This window comes from Sturnira hondurensis, unplaced genomic scaffold, assembly GCF_014824575.4.
Source record: "Sturnira hondurensis isolate 20B ecotype Veracruz unplaced genomic scaffold, ASM1482457v3 Scaffold0006437, whole genome shotgun sequence".
Lineage (NCBI taxonomy): Eukaryota > Metazoa > Chordata > Mammalia > Chiroptera > Phyllostomidae > Sturnira > Sturnira hondurensis.
In genome coordinates this window covers 7669288-7684807 of record NW_028079068.1, presented here as the reverse complement: position 1 = coordinate 7684807, position 15520 = coordinate 7669288, and the positions used below count along the sequence as shown (strand labels likewise).

General features: G+C 57.1%; 1 protein-coding gene across 1 annotated transcript in view; it reads right to left on the bottom strand.

Moving 5' to 3' along the window:
• PLXNA4 (plexin A4) overlaps positions 1–15520 on the bottom strand; it is a 412384-nt gene that overhangs the window by 21181 nt on the left and 375683 nt on the right. Inside the window, exons 23-25 of the mRNA XM_037049178.1 lie at positions 14337–14403; positions 13437–13583; positions 8141–8300 (exon numbers count right to left, since the gene is read on the bottom strand). Of these exons, the coding sequence (XP_036905073.1) occupies positions 8141–8300; positions 13437–13583; positions 14337–14403 (374 nt within the window). The remainder of the gene's footprint in view (positions 1–8140; positions 8301–13436; positions 13584–14336; positions 14404–15520) is intronic.

Here is a 15520-nt window from a genome sequence, read left to right as displayed (position 1 = left end):
AGGCAGTGGGCAGCAGGGGGGCCAAGGGCAGGTGGGAAGCGTGCTCTTCACCAAGGCCAGGGCTTGGTCACAGGCGCAGAGGCTGTGAGGAAACGTGTCCTGGCTCCCCAGTGTCCCAGTCCTGTAGCCCCTCCAGTCCCTCCAGCCTGGGCTCTGATGGGGTAGCAGCGGGCAGCTGGGAGGCAGAAACTCTTGTCTTTGGGCATGATCCCCAAGTGAGGGGTGTTCTGCCAAATACCAACATGAGCATGGTGAGCTGGACTCAAGCAGGGGAAGAGATGGCCTTGCTTTTAGCTCTCTTGAGCCTGCTATTTTTGTGACCCTTTACACTGAAACAGCCGATAAGTAAAAAAGTGAAATCCTCAGTGTCAGCCCCACACAGGTCCCAGTGAATGAGGGCCCAGAGGGATGGGAGCCTGGGGTTGGCAGCTGCACCCTCGGGGCCTGCAGGAAAGAAGCAAGGCCACGGGCAGCTGGCTGACTGACCGGAATGCAGGTGGGAATGGTGTGCCACAGGAAGGCAGACAGTTCTCCAGCACTAACTAAGTGGACTAACATGGAAATTTCTGCCTAAAACACACTCTTCTCTCCCCAGGGTCCTTAGTTTTACCTGCTGGTCAGAACCCAGTTCACTTCCATGTGTATCCACTTTCCTTCCGGCCCCGGCCAGCCACAGCCTCTGTTTCCCCAGACCCATTATGGAATGTCTCAGGAGAACCAAAGTGGCGGAGTGGGCCGGGCTTTCTGGAACACTTAGCACTGGAGCTCTCTGAGTCAAGGTGAGACCAGGAAAGGCCAAGGTCCAAGACCAACGCACCTGGCTCCTCCCTGCCCCAGTAGCAGTCCATCCCCTGGGCTGCAAGGCTGGTGTCATGGAAGCTCATCCCTACCCAGCACGAAAGAACCCCCAATACAGGTTGGGCCAGCTGAGGGTGAGGTGGGCCTGCCACCTGCAGATCAAGGACAGCAGCCTGGTGACCTTGGCAGTGCACCTGGCTGACGAGCTTAGCCTCCCGAGGCCCCGTGCATTGGGCTAGGTTCACTGTTGCTTATTCACATGTGTTTAGTTTTAACAGCAGTTATGAAAATCAGTAGAACCCCGGTCTTCTGATCCTACATTCTCCTCCCAAGCGTGTTCCCCACCAGACAGGCTCCTCCAGGCCTGCCTATGAAAACAGCCCTAAAAACATCTCCCCTGTCTGCCCACACCTTGCTATACATGCGATGACCCCATTAGAACAGCCCAGGAAAATGGGACAGTGTGGCCAATAGCCACTGTCCTCGGGAGAATGCCCAGCCTCCAGGACAGCTCTGCCTGCCTCGGGCACAGTGAGAGACTGGAAAACACCTCAAGGCGCCACATGACGTGAAGCACCAAGCTTGGTGACAGCCCCACAGAACCCCGAGACGGGGGGACTCCTCACAGCGCCTGCTCTCGATGGGGCCCCATCGGATGAGAGGTGCCTCTTGCAGCTGCCATGTTGGACATCCAGGTCCAGGAAGTCTTGGAGCTGCATTCTCACATCCTCACTCCGACGCGGTGTCCCGAGTGCCCGAGGTGTGCCAGGCTGTGCGCCAGCAGGGAATGGCACAGAGGTCAACACGGAGACAGAAGAAAAGCCGCAGCCCCTGCAGGGCTGCCTGGGTGCCAGACTGTGCAGGGGAGCAGTGAGTCAAGGGCTCTTGGGGACAGTGACAGTGATGAGAGCTGGATGGGGGTGAGAGGAGGAGCAGGGTCTGTGGGGTTGGGGGACGGGAGGCTGCCTGGGCTGAGTGCTGAAGCGACAATGGCCTTTTGCCTCACTTAGCATGGGGACAGGAGTTCTGATCCAAAGATGCCATTTATGTGACATTTCTGGGGATCCAGGCAAATGTGCCTTTGTTGGGGACAGTAGAAAAAAGAGGCTGGAGAGGCACACGTGAGTTGGGAAGTGCTATAAGGGTGATGTGGTGTCTGGGGTTGAGCTGGAGGCCACAGGGACAGTGGGTGAATGAGACGGGGGGGTCCCACCAAAGACAGCTGCCCTCAGGCCTGGGGTAAGGCCGAGGGGCAGGGACGTAGGTGCCGGGATGTCCAGGAGACAGAGCAGGGAGTGCATGGAGATTCTAGGGGGAGAGCAGCTGGGAGCATCACGGCACACCCCCGAGTTTGTGAAAAGGTATCTAGGGAAAAAGTGGGGGTTCATCTGCAAGCTGACCCCGGAAGAAGATACCGGAACCCAGCACATCACTGGCCCTGCTCCTGGAGGGTCCCCTGAGAGGCAAATCCTCCCCCAGGGGCACCATCCTGCAGTAGCTCTGACCCTCAAGGCATGTGGGAGCCGTGGCACACACATGTGCATGTGCATACACATGCACACAGACACACGCACACATACATTCACACATGCATACATTCATGCACACATTCCATTTCACCCAGGCGGGGGACCCGGAAGGCTTTATGACAACCCCACCCCCAGCCCTGGTTTAGTCTTTCTACCACCATCCCCATGGAGGGAAGCTTTAGGAGGAGCTGACCTCAGAGGACAGGGGAGGAAGGGGGTGCCACAGGCTGCTTAGCATTGGCTGAGTCAACTCTCACGAGGACCCAGGAGGGCCAGGCGGTGCTCGACACTGGCCACCTCTCCTTGGCATGGGGCATGGAGAGCAGGTGCTCACCAGGGGCAGACACCAACCCCGCAGAGGCCACTCTACCTCCCGCAGCAGGGATCTGGAGAAGGAGACCTGACTCCACCGCCGCACACCTGTTAGCAGGTGAGATCAAGGAGGCGCCTGGCAGAGAGTGTGACAACCTGAGCCCCCGGCCACTCCACAGTGCAGGGCAGGCGTCACAGAAGAGCTCAGTGTCACCGCAAACCAGGTCTGAAAACCTCACCTGGGAGCGGAGGGAGCACTATCTAAATAGTTTTCATTTTTTAAAAAAAGATTGTATGAGAAGTTAAAAGAAGAAATTCCTAAACAGAACTGTGCTGCCTGCATTCTAGGCTCTAGGTCTCTGTGAATGGTAAAGCCCCCAGCACTGGCTCCTTGTTGCTCTTCGGGAAATGCAGGAGCCAAAGGAGAAAGGTTATGCCATGCCATTCAATCTAAGAGAGATGAGCTTAAAGGATAGGCTTGCGTATGGAACACAGAGGCTCCGGCGTCACTTCAGCAGTGTGCTGGGTCAAAGAGGAGTGAAAAGGGCAAGCGGTCGGCGGAGGCAGGAGGAAAGGTGACCTCCGTATTCACAGGCATGGCACCAAGAGAAAAGCTAGCTCTGACCTCTCCACCAGCTCCTGCCCCGCAGCCCCGTGCCCTGCTCCAGGCTCCCAGCACAAAGGACAGACACACTCACAATCCAATTTGTTACACTTGCACCTTCCAGGGAGAGAGAGGGAGGTGGAATAAGAAAGAAAAAAATCCCATTATCTTTATCTGTCCTTCCCATCAGGTGCAACGGAAAATGCAAACTGGGGAGACAGCTGCTGTGAACTCTTTATATTTCACTCAGAAGATAGTGTATCTTTCTATTGCATACAGGAATTACTTATTTGAAAAAAATACATCCTTTCAGCAGGACTTGAATAGCAAGACAGAGGGGGTGTCGGAGTTCCAGGGGCTATTGATAGAGCATTTGCATTAAAACCAGAGGAATCTCTGGAGGTCAAGGCGCGCTGGGGAGGATGGAGGATGCGAGTGGAGGTGGGTGTTCTATCCCCGCCTCCTGGTCGTGTGGCCTGGCGAGCATTGTGCCTCTCTGGGCTGCAGATCCTTCTGTGCGGTGGCACAGAACAGTGCCAATTATTTCCTCCGGGGAGTGTAGGGAGGAGACAGAAAGATTCCCATGGCTCAGAAAGAGGGGCATCCTGCCTTCCGCTACCTCGTGGAGAAATGAGGACTCTTCCTTCTTGCACTGGTACCCCTGTGCCTCGCACAGAGCTTGCCCCAAGGCGCCCTCTTAGGATATGCTGGTTGAAGAATTTAGAAAAGCAAGGGGTGGAAAGGGGCACAAACCTGGTGAGGACAGCCTCACACAGAGCAGAGCAGGGCAGGGGGCCCTTGGCACTGTCCTCTGAGAGCTCCCGAAGGCCAGTCTGTCCCAGCACAGTCCCCACCCCTGCCACGCGGTATCTTCCCTAGATGCCAACAGACTGAAATACAGGCAGGCCCTGGGTTCTTCGCTTTGGCTCCTGTGATGGTAAATTTTATGTGTCATCTTGGCTGGGCCATGGCATCCATATCTGTGCTCCAGCATTATTCTGGATGTTTCTGTGAGGGAGTTTTGAGGTGACATTAACATTTAAATTGGTGGACTGTGCGTAAAGCAAACTGTCCTCCATAAAGTGGGTGGGCCTCACTCAGGCGAAGGTCTTAGATAACAAGAGACTGACCTGCCTGAGCAAGAGGAAATTTGGCCAGAAGAAGGCCTTTGGACTTGAACTCTCACCCTGGCTCTTCCCTGGGTGTGCAGCCTGCATGCTACAGACTGGATGTGTGTGTCCCCAAAATTCACATGTTGAAACCTACGCCCCAATGTGATGGTGTGAGGAGGTGGGGCCTCTGGAAGGTGATGAGGTCATGAGGGTAGAGCCCTCAGGAATGGGGTTAGCACCCTCACCAAAGGGACCCCAGAGGATCCCTTGTCCCTTCAGCCAGGTGCGGACACAGTGAGAAGGGGCCGACTAGGAAGTGATCCTCACCAGACCCCGGTTCTGCCAGCTGTTGCTTAAAGCCACCCAGTCCGAGACACGTCACAGTGGCCTCACTGGACGAGGACTCCGTAGTCACGGGAGCCAACTCCTTACTATCTGTCTGCCTGCCTGCTTACCCACACATGTGAACCTGACATCCCATCTATACATGTCCGTCTCTCTGGGGATCCCTGACTAGTACAGTTCCCCACCTCGGTTCCTCAAAGCCCAGAAAAGTCTGGTGAAGGCGGGGCGGGGCAGGAGTGGGGACCTTCTGTCTGAGGACCAGTGTGCCAAAGTGTCAGAACGGAGGGCCTAGGCCAGGTCTGGAGCCACGGGGGTGACGCAAGACAGAGGAGGAGGGTGTAGGGACTGGATTTACTTGGGGACAGTTTCAGGAGCAGTTTAAAATGCCTTTGCTTCCTTCTGAGCCGCCCTGGGACAGGTGTCCTCACCCGGCAAGGGGCCGATGTCGGGTACGGGGAGGCACCTCTGCCCAACGCCCCAGCTGAGGGAGGAGGAGGTCTGGGGGCTGGGGGGTGGGCATGACTGTGTCATCTCTGCCCATGTGCGTGGCCGAGAGAGGCCTCTCCTTGCCCGTGTGCTATACTACCCTTTGGCATAGATTAATTTTTTAATAACAGTTGCACCTTACACTTGTAAATTGCTTTTAGTCTTTCAAAGCGCTTTCCTCTACAGGATGGAAAAACTCAGCTTGCTTCCCTCTGCTCTCGGGGTCTTGAGGCTACACCTAATTGCTCAGAAGCATTGGGGCCTCTGGAGGGCCCCACTCCCGTGTTATGCCATGCCAATGGGCTTCGGTAGAAAGAAGGCCGGAGTGCTGGGGGCAGCTCTAAATGCAGGGCTTAATTTTTTGCAAAAAGACGTGCCTCAGAAACACCCCCTTCTGTGAGGCCTTTGTTGGGAGTTCAACATGACTAGGCCACCCCATGCCCCTGGGGCTCTTCTTTGGCTTCTGCCCTTCATCTGTCCCTGCTGTGGAGGCCCTGTCCCTCCAGGGTGGCTCCCGTATCCTCCCCAGCAGCACCTTTGATAGGAGAGGTGGCCCCTTTGCTCTCTTGGTACCTGGAGTGTGAGCATGGTGCAGGGGACCCTCCCCCCGAAGCAGGTGGCCTTTCCCCGGCCCGAGCAGCCTCCAGCTCGAAAGAGTGCACCCCTCAGGCAGGTCCCGGGTGCCGCACGGCTCGGGCTGCCTCCACTCTGCATGGATGCAGGACTCGGCTGCGGCTGAGCTGGGGCTGCAGCCTCCACTCCAGATGACTTATCACTGTGGCTGTGGGGAGCCTGAGTTCTTCCCATCAACCACCTGCTTCGCTGGGCCTGCACCCCCAGGCCTTTTAAGGGAGCAATTTTCTAAAGCTAATAAGATGGGGAGATCTGGTCCTGAGCTGCATCCACCAGCCACACAAACTCTCTCTCTCCGGCAACCAAGCTGGCCCAGGAGGGCTCCTGAATCTGCTCTGGGAGGGCTCCGCCCTCCTGAGATCCATCCCAGGGTGTCCATGTTCTTCCCCACCCATCGCTGGAGCAGTTGCGGTGCACAGCCACGTCTCGGTGCTTTGGGTGGAGGTTGGAGCAGACACTCGGTGCTCCCCACCGTGGGAAGTCTCCCCATTCCGGAGCACCAGAAGCACATGGTGTGTCTGCACCACACACAGAAGCCCCTCCTGGGCTCTGCACCCCCTTTCCAAACTTGCCTTCCAGCAGGAAGGCGCTCAGAGCAGCTCCTCCTCTCGGCCCCACTGTGTCAGCTCCACCCTCCCTCCATGTGGTAGAGAGGGACCCTGGGAAGCCAAGTGTGGCCACAGCCATGGCTTCCTTAAAAAACTAAAGGATGGTGGATGCTATCTGGGACAGCCATTGCGGAGCAGCCCACTTAGTTGTCTGGGTGTGGGGGACACAGAGCTGGGCAGGGTCTTCCTTCCCAGTGACGTTTTGTCTCCTACCAGTTCTGCAACTGGCCCCTTCCCTTCATCAGTCTGTAGGGTCCTCATGGCAACTGAGTCACTGCATGTGGACACCAATGTCCAATCTGACTCTAGGGACAGCTGCCCACCCCCACCACCAACTTTACCATTTCTTCCCTCCCTCCCTCCCTCCTTCCCTCCCTCCCTCTTTCTCTCCCAGAAACAACACACACAGAGACACCTCCAAAGTGAAGGAGAGCACATGAGAGACAGAGCACTCTGTCTCCCGGGGCATTCGGGTTCTAGGCGTGGGGCCAAGCACATCCCACCAGGATCCCTGCTGCAGGAGACGGGGTTAAGTGAAGCAGTAAAAACTGAGGCAAGGGAGCAGAACTTCCCGGTCCTGCGTCTTCAGGCCTCAGAATTTGGGCGGGGCACTGCAGGGGGAAAGGGTGAGGATTTGCTGTGGATTTTAGAAACTAGCACAGATGCCCATGGCTTAGCCGAAGCAGCTTCGAGGCCAGATGGACAGATTAGGGGCCTCTGAAGGTCCACCCTCCCCTATGTCGCCGCAGTTGCCCAGTCGCAAGTTCATGCACCCACCCATAAAGGCCCTCTCTCCATGGCCGGGATCTGCAAACAGACACACACCATTTCCTTATGCGTATTATTCTCCCAACCAGTACCAGCATCAGCCAACGCTGACTGCATGTGTGCCGGGGCCAGGCACTACATTCCAACGCTATACATGCATCTCATTTCATTCTTACAGTGAGGCAGGTCCTGTTATCTCCATCTTATAGGCAAGGAAACTAAGTCACAGAAAGGTTAAGTAACTTGACCTCAGTCTCACCGCTAGACTTGGTGGCCCCAGGACTCAAATTCAGGTGTGTTTGACACTGACCCATGATGCCAAACTGCCTCTCTTCAGTCAAGGTCTCTATGAGGGGCTCCCTGCTGGGGTTTCCCCAGGAAAATTCCTTGTTAAACAATCGGCCAAGTCATAACTGGGTCTACGTACAGCTGGCCCTAAGTGGCATTGCCCTTGTTTATGTAGGCTATGCGATCTATTCATGGAACATTCAAATACAATGCCATCCCGCTCCCCACTAGGTTGCCAGAGCTCATTTTTCTCTCTTCTCTCCTCCATGCTCCATCGCTGACCCAGATCCCTCATGCCTTAGGTAGCCAGCAAAAATCACAGGCACAGAACAGAGGGCAAGGGCAGAGCCTTGGGGCACAGCGAAGGCAACGGCAAGACCTCGGAGCACAAAGACTGAGACGACACCCCCTCAATGCAGAGAGGACGCCTCCACGCCCACCCCTCAGCTCATCCAAAGCCCCCAGAGGCACTCGGATGGCCAGCAGACCGTAGCCCCTCCCTGCTTGTTGCTCAGTAAGTGATCATGAAGGAACACCACACACGCTGGGCTCCTGGGGGGGCCGTGCGTGCCTGCTCCGCGCTCCTTGGCTCCCCCAATGAGTGACAGGCGCTCCTGACCAATCACCAGACAGCCCCCGGGTGGACCTCCTACTCACCCAGGTCCATGTCCGCGGCCTTGGGCCGGTGGGAGCAGGGCACGTTCTTGAAGATGGCGTCCAGGATCTTCTCCTTGACCTGAGTAATGGTGTCGCAGTTGAGGATCTTCACTGGGACCTCGGGGCTGTTGACATTGTCTGGGTTGACACAGCTCAGGACCTGGGGGAGGGGGAGAGAAGGAGGTGGGGGAAGGGCAGCAGGAAGAGTTTGGAGATTCCCAGCAGGACTGCTGGCTCCTGTGCTGACCAGCCCCGCCTCTGCTCAGGGTTGGACGCACAGGGTTCGAGAGCCCCGCCCAGCTGTGTCCCCACCGAGCCCTCTGCGCTACTTGTCCAACAAGCTGCGGGAAGGCACGGGGACTTCAGTGTCATTGCAGGAGTAGGAGCTGCACACTTGGCAAACGGCATTAAAGTCCTGATATTTTTTCCCCAAGGAGAACAATGTCCGAGCAGGAGGAGGTGTGAGGGGAATTTGCATGAGACTGGACGGTAACGCACACAGGAGGGCGCACACGCAGACCCTCGCCTGCCTCTGAGGCTCCCGGCTGCGTCTGTGTGTGTCAGTCTGCCTGTCTTGTCACTCGCTGTCGCACACACTGACACGGATGCGACTCTGTCACCTTTCTCAAAGGACTTTGCAGGATTCGCGTGTGTGAGGGTTTCCGGGATGATGGAAGTTGGCAGAGGCTTGGTGTGTTCCTCAAAAATAAAAGTTTCGGGTTCAGGCCACCTGAGATCCCTTCCTGGCTCTGAACCTGAAGCCTTGTGCTGGGGGAAGAGGCCATCCTGGCTGGGGACCTCAGTTTCTCTTCTGGGAACTAGTTGGAAAAGTTAAGACTCTGCTTAAAGCACCAAACTATCCTCTCCTTTAAAAATGTCTGAGCTGTGTCCAAAGACTTTTCTTCTTGGCTGTTTTCCAAGTGGGCCCTCTCTCCGTGGATGAGACTGGGTGGGACCGTGGGTGGGCCACAGTGCAGAGGGTGGGTGCAGCGGAGCGCAGGTGCCGTCTAGTGACCACGCCACCCGCACCCTCACTCTGGCCCTGCAGCCCGAGCCTGCGCCCCCACCCCCGCCCCGCCCCGGGCTCTCACTGTGTGCCCCACCCCAACCGTCCCCAAGTGCACGTCTGGTGTGTGGACACAGACAGCAGCCTCCCCCACCCCCACCGGCTCCTGCTGCATGTGGCGGCAATCAGAACCCCGGCCCTGGACGCCTGCCTTTCATTAGCAGCCAGACTGCTATGAGCTCAAGTGGGAACATGCTTCTTCCATTAAGATGAAAAAAACCTCCTAAACCTATAAAACCCAAACTCCCTCATTTTCGAAATATCCCAGTCTGAAAACAATGGTGGGAGGAACTATGAACCATGTGCCCCTCGGAGTGCCCTCTCGCAGCCGCTCTGCCCCTTGAAAGCCTCCAGGCCCTCCCGGCCCTCCCGCCCCCCTGGGAGCCCAGCCTCCCTGCTGTCCTGTGCTCTGGGCCAGCGGTGGAACGGTCTGGCCGTCCCCAGGCCGCAGTGCAGCTTCTCCTGGGCTCCCTCCCTGAGACACCATGAGGACAGGCTGTCGCCTGAGCACGCTCTCCTGACACTTCTACTTGCGCAGGGTCCCAGGGGCCGTATGAGAACTCCAGGGGAAGCTCACGGCACCCAGAGAAGCAGCAGCGGCCCCACCGAGGGACACGGTTCCCCAAACACTGGCCACGCCACAGCTCCCACCAGAAATGCCCTTCCTGCCTCCACTCCCATGCCCCTTGGCTAGTTTCTGAGGGAACTTTTTTCTGCCGGGTCAGTGTTTCTCACTCTCTAATGTGAATAGGATCGCTGAAGGTTTGTTAAAATGCAGATTCTGACTCGGAGGTCTAGCAGGCGGCTTGACATTTTGCATTGCGGCAGGCTCTGGGGTGATCATCCAGCATCCAGCAGGCCCCCAGGGGCGCCGATGGGCACTCCCAGACGCAGGGCCCTAGTCCAAGTTCTAGTATCAATGCAATTACCCACTCAACACTTAAGTGGGGCAGCTGCTACAGAGTGACCCGTCTCCGGAGCCTGTCAGCACCTGTCTCGTTCTCTGTGGTTCCCCCTACTGCCAAGAACAAGGTTACCCTTGGTTCACCCAGCATGCCCTGGGCTCCTCCCACCATGGCCAAATTCCGAGACTTTGTCTTTTCCCAACCCCTTCCTCCTGAAGTCTCCTGTCAGCCCGTCTGCTTCTTCCACAGCCCTAAAGGCGGCTGTTAAATCTCCCCGCAGCCAGATTTCTTCTCTGGGCAAAACAATTGCAATTTCTTCCCCCGAAACCCATTTCCCCAGGGGTTCCACCTTCCTGATGCCCTTCCCTGACCCCTCCCACCCCCTCACATTCTCTGTTAGCGAGCCTGAGCTAGCCATGCCAATAATACTCCAGCCTCTGGATAAAGGGTCCTGCAATTTGGGCGCAGAGCATTGTTACAACGCATTGTGTTGGAGTCAGTGCTGGGGAGCCACAGGTGAGATGGGAAAGAGAGGGGGTGCGGGGGGCGGGGGATCGGGCAGGAGATGTTCCAACAGCAGTTCCAGCTCATTAGGAAGACTATCCGGGTCTCCGTTTTGGGAAGGATTTTTTCCCCTTCTCCCTTTAATCAGAGCCTCTGACTCCCCTCCACAGCACACCACGCCTGCAAGGAAGCAGGGCCCTGGCCCCGCGCTGCTCCTTTGAACCTCAGCGACCGAGCCCCTCCTGCCAGGTCTGTTAGGATGCGATTGGGCTTCCCGGGCCTCTGACGATGGGATAATATAGGTGCGTCATGGTCACCTCACTCCCAGACGGCAGGAACGGCTCTGCTCAGAGCCGCAGGGATGGTCCCCGAGCTGGCCTCTGTGTCCGGGATTCTCCCTGGCTCCCTGGCACTGTCTGGCCCTGCCATGCCCGGCCTGCCTTGTGCCTCTGTGTATTTTAAGTCCCATCTAGACTCTGTCTTCCCCTCTTGGGCACCACGGCAGCATCAGCCTCGGCACTCAACTTTTTTCTTATTTTCTCTTTCCCTCTTTCCACTGCCTCTCCCCTTCCCTACAAAAGGCCTGCTAAGAGATCACAACTCTCTCCAAAGCCACCTGAGCACGGGCTCCCAGGCCTGGAGAGACGGGGCAGCCAGTGGACAAGCCCGGTGGGACCGAGGCGACGGGACTCTGGGAGCCAGTGAGCGCTCACGCCGCCAGGCTCAGCCCCAGGCACACTTGTCCCACCTCATCCTCAGCACAATTTTGGGAGCTCCGTAGCATTGTCATCTCTGATTTAGAAGGTTCTAGTGTTACTCCCATTTTTCCAGATAAAGAAACCCCAACTCAGAGAGAGGAAGGCTAAGATGAACCCAAACCACCCAGTGGGTCAGAAGCAGAGTCGGGGCTTGCACCCTGGGCTGCCTGTTTCCAGCCCCAGGCTCCTTCCTATAGGCTGAGCTGTGCCGTCTCCTAGGCCCGCGCTTTCTGTTAGGAGACGGGAGTCTAACCTTGATGGAGGGGATGCCCCCCCGTTCCCCGGACAAACACCTTCATCACAAGGCATTCTGGCCTCACAGTGTACAGCTTGGGCCACACACATATTTCAGCTTAACCCAGTGGGCAGAGCTGGGCTCTCCCGAAGCCCGAGGAGCTCTTCCTGGTTTCTGCTCCTTTGTGCCCCGACTCACTGTGTGCACGGAAGTATCCCCTCTCCTCGCTGGGAGAACGGATGAGAAAGGAGGCATTCTTTCAGGGGTTCAGTCAGTCAGCGGCCGGCAGGGGCTTAGGGCCCCAGAGTCCAGTGCACCAGCCTGGAANACAGCAGTTCCAGCTCATTAGGAAGACTATCCGGGTCTCCGTTTTGGGAAGGATTTTTTCCCCTTCTCCCTTTAATCAGAGCCTCTGACTCCCCTCCACAGCACACCACGCCTGCAAGGAAGCAGGGCCCTGGCCCCGCGCTGCTCCTTTGAACCTCAGCGACCGAGCCCCTCCTGCCAGGTCTGTTAGGATGCGATTGGGCTTCCCGGGCCTCTGACGATGGGATAATATAGGTGCGTCATGGTCACCTCACTCCCAGACGGCAGGAACGGCTCTGCTCAGAGCCGCAGGGATGGTCCCCGAGCTGGCCTCTGTGTCCGGGATTCTCCCTGGCTCCCTGGCACTGTCTGGCCCTGCCATGCCCGGCCTGCCTTGTGCCTCTGTGTATTTTAAGTCCCATCTAGACTCTGTCTTCCTGTCTTGGGCACCACGGCAGCATCAGCCTCGGCACTCAACTTTTTTCTTATATTCTCTTTCCCTCTTTCCACTTCCTCTCCCCTTCCCTACAAAAGGCCTGCTAAGAGATCACAACTCTCTCCAAAGCCACCTGAGCACAGGCTCCCAGGCCTGGAGAGACGGGGCAGCCAGTGGACAAGCCTGGTGGGACCGAGGTGACGGGACTCTGGGAGCCAGTGAGCACTCACGCCGCCAGGCTCAGCCCCAGGCACACTTATCCCACCTCATCCTCGGCACAATTTTGGGAGCTCCGTAGCATTGTCATCTCTGATTTAGAAGGTTCTAGTGTTACTCCCATTTTTCCAGATAAAGAAACCCCAACTCAGAGAGAAGAAGGCTAAGATGAACCCAAACCACCCAGCGGGTCAGAAGCAGAGTCGGGGCTCCCACCCTGGGCTGCCTGTTTCCAGCCCCAGGCTCCTTCCTATAGGCTGAGCTGTGCCGTCTCCTAGGGCCAAGCTTTCTGTCAGGAGACAGGAGTCTAACCGTGATGGAGGGGATGCCCCCCGTTCCCTGGACAAACACCTTCATCACAAGGCATTCTGGCCTCACAGTGTACAGCTTGGGCCACACACATATTTCAGCTTAACCCAGTGGGCAGAGCTGGGCTCTCCTGAAGCCCGGGAAGCTCTTTCTGGTTTCTGCTCCTTTGTGCCCCGACTCACTGTGTGCACGGAAGTATCCCCTCTCCTCGCTGGGAGAACGGATGAGAAAGGAGGCATTCTTTCAGGGGGGTCGGTCAGTCAGCGGCCGGCAGGGGCTTAGGGCCCCAGAGTCCAGTGCACCAGCCTGGAACCCCCCCAGTCCCTCGGTGAGGTGCTGCACAGGTGTGTCTGAGCTACTGGTCCCCAAACCCAGAAGCCCTGACAGCCGGGTGATACCCACAGGTGGGTCAGCTGGTGGGACCCCGTCAGTGGGCAAACCTGGAGAGGCAGTTTAGCATTTCCTCTGTGCTCTCTGCCCGGCAGGGATTGGGCAGGGGCTGGGCAGGGCCAGAGCCCACGGCCCAGGGCCCTGGGGGAAGGCTGTGTGAGGCTGGCTTACCAGGGTTTTGTAGTCGATCTGCTGGCGGATGAGCTTGTCCTCGCTCAGGGAGTAGCGGGCCTCGCCCGTGATGGCGTCGATGGGCCCCTTCTCCATCTGCTGCTTGATGGCACAGAACAGCGAGAAGAGGGGCTCCCCAGCGCACTCCTGGGCACGAGAGAACCGTGCTGGGCAGATGCCAGAGCCCAGCCTCCCACAGCCCCCGCTTCCCCATAGGACTGCTGTCCACGTCTCCGCTTCCGATCCTCTCCTCCTGCTTCCCCCTGCTTTACTCTCCGGTGTTCAGCTCCCTCCTTCAGGTGTACGTCTCCCCAGGGCCTCTCGACCACAGCAGCCTGTCCCATCTGCCCTGTGCTACAGACACTCTTCTTCTCTTCCCCGCCTCTCGCTCCTTCTCTGTGCCTTCTCCCTGCCCCACCCCACCCCACTTTCTCTGCAGCCCCATCGTGAGCCTGAGGTCAGTGCCTGGTGGTGTGAATGCTTAGCAAAAAAGTCAATAGCTGGATGCCAGGCATTTCCAAACCCCAGGCACATCATTGACGACTCTGCTGCCACAGGCACCTTCTGTACCTGCCTGGGACCCTCCTGGGCCTCAGTAAGTCTAGGACTGGCAGTGGCAGGGTGGGGAGGGAGAGGGAAGGCAGGCAGGTGGGCGGCGAAGTGTTTTTAGCTAAGGGCTCCTGCAGGGTCCTCTCAAAGGCTCACGTCATCTCACACAGGAGAAAGCAGCCCGTGAGGCTCTGTCTTTTGACATGGTTGGGAGCCTGTCTTCTCAGTGACTGGGGGACCCGCATTTCTGGGTGGGGTACTAATGGCCAGGCCCTGGGGAGGATGCAGGTGGGTGCTGGGCTGGTGGGGAAACGGAGGCAAGGCCAGAGGGGCCCCCGAAGCCAGTCGTACCTTGAGGAACTTGTAGAGCAGGAAGGTGAACCAATTGGTCAACATCTTCTCGGCCACTGACTCAGTCCTGTCACCCATCACCGAGGGAACCAGCAGAGGACGACAAAGGCAGAAGCGGCTGGTCAGACCCCAAGGACTGGGGGGGGGGGTGGTCAGGGGAAGAGGTCTGCATGGGCCTTGCTCCCTAAAGTTTTCGGGCCAAATCTTGAGATCCTAAAGAATACTTGAGTCCACCAACACGTAGACACCCCACAGCAACGGGACCAGCTTTGCCTCCCAGGCTGGGACTTGACACTCTGGGCACCAGGCTGCCGGTGGGTCCAGTGGGGATGGCTTAGAGCTGTGCCCTGCACTCTCTGCGACGAGGGCAGCGCTCTCCCCACGCCCTCTGGTACGGCCGCCTCCCGTCTTAGGTGCCTACCGGGCACCTGAAGAGCAGCTAGTGTATCTGAAGGACTGAATTTTTCATCTTATTCCTTTAATTAATTTAGATGAAAACTCACATGTGCCTCGTAGTGATCACATCGGGTCATACACCCTTAGAGAACTTTATGGTTACTTTAGGCAAGAAAACAAAAAACCTGGGAGGTACTGATTTGGCAGATGACAGGAAGGAAGATGGCAGGAGCAGGGGGTCACAGCAGAAAGGCTGAGTTAGACTGGCTGTCCCCTAAGCGGAAGACTCGGAGCTGACAGCAACATGGAGCTGCACGGCTCCCTAGCTCATCCCAAGACGTGCCAAAGTTGCCCTGTTTCAAAGACTTCCATGTACTTAAGAACTTCCCCTGGGAACTCTTCTCGTGTTTCATTAGCAGTAACAGAAAGTTCTTTCTCGAGTCTAACTTGCATCTTTCGTGCTGCTACCCCAGTCCATTTATCCTTTTACTTTGGGAGTGAAGACACAGTAGCAGTGTCACTAGCCAAAGGCCACTTTTGGTTGTACCCACTTGGAGAAAACAAACTAGAGTCAACCTGGTACTAAGCGTGTGGCCAGCTCTAAGGAGGAGCCAGCCCATCCAGGCATGTTTACGTAGAGTTGAAAGTTGCATTGGCCCGAAGATACAATTAATGAAAATCCCAAGGCAGCTGGGCAGCTGCCAGCACACAGTGAAGCTGAGAGGAGAAAAGAAGAAAGATGATGGAAAGGAGCGGAGCGACGATGGCAAGAAGAAGGAGAGGAGATG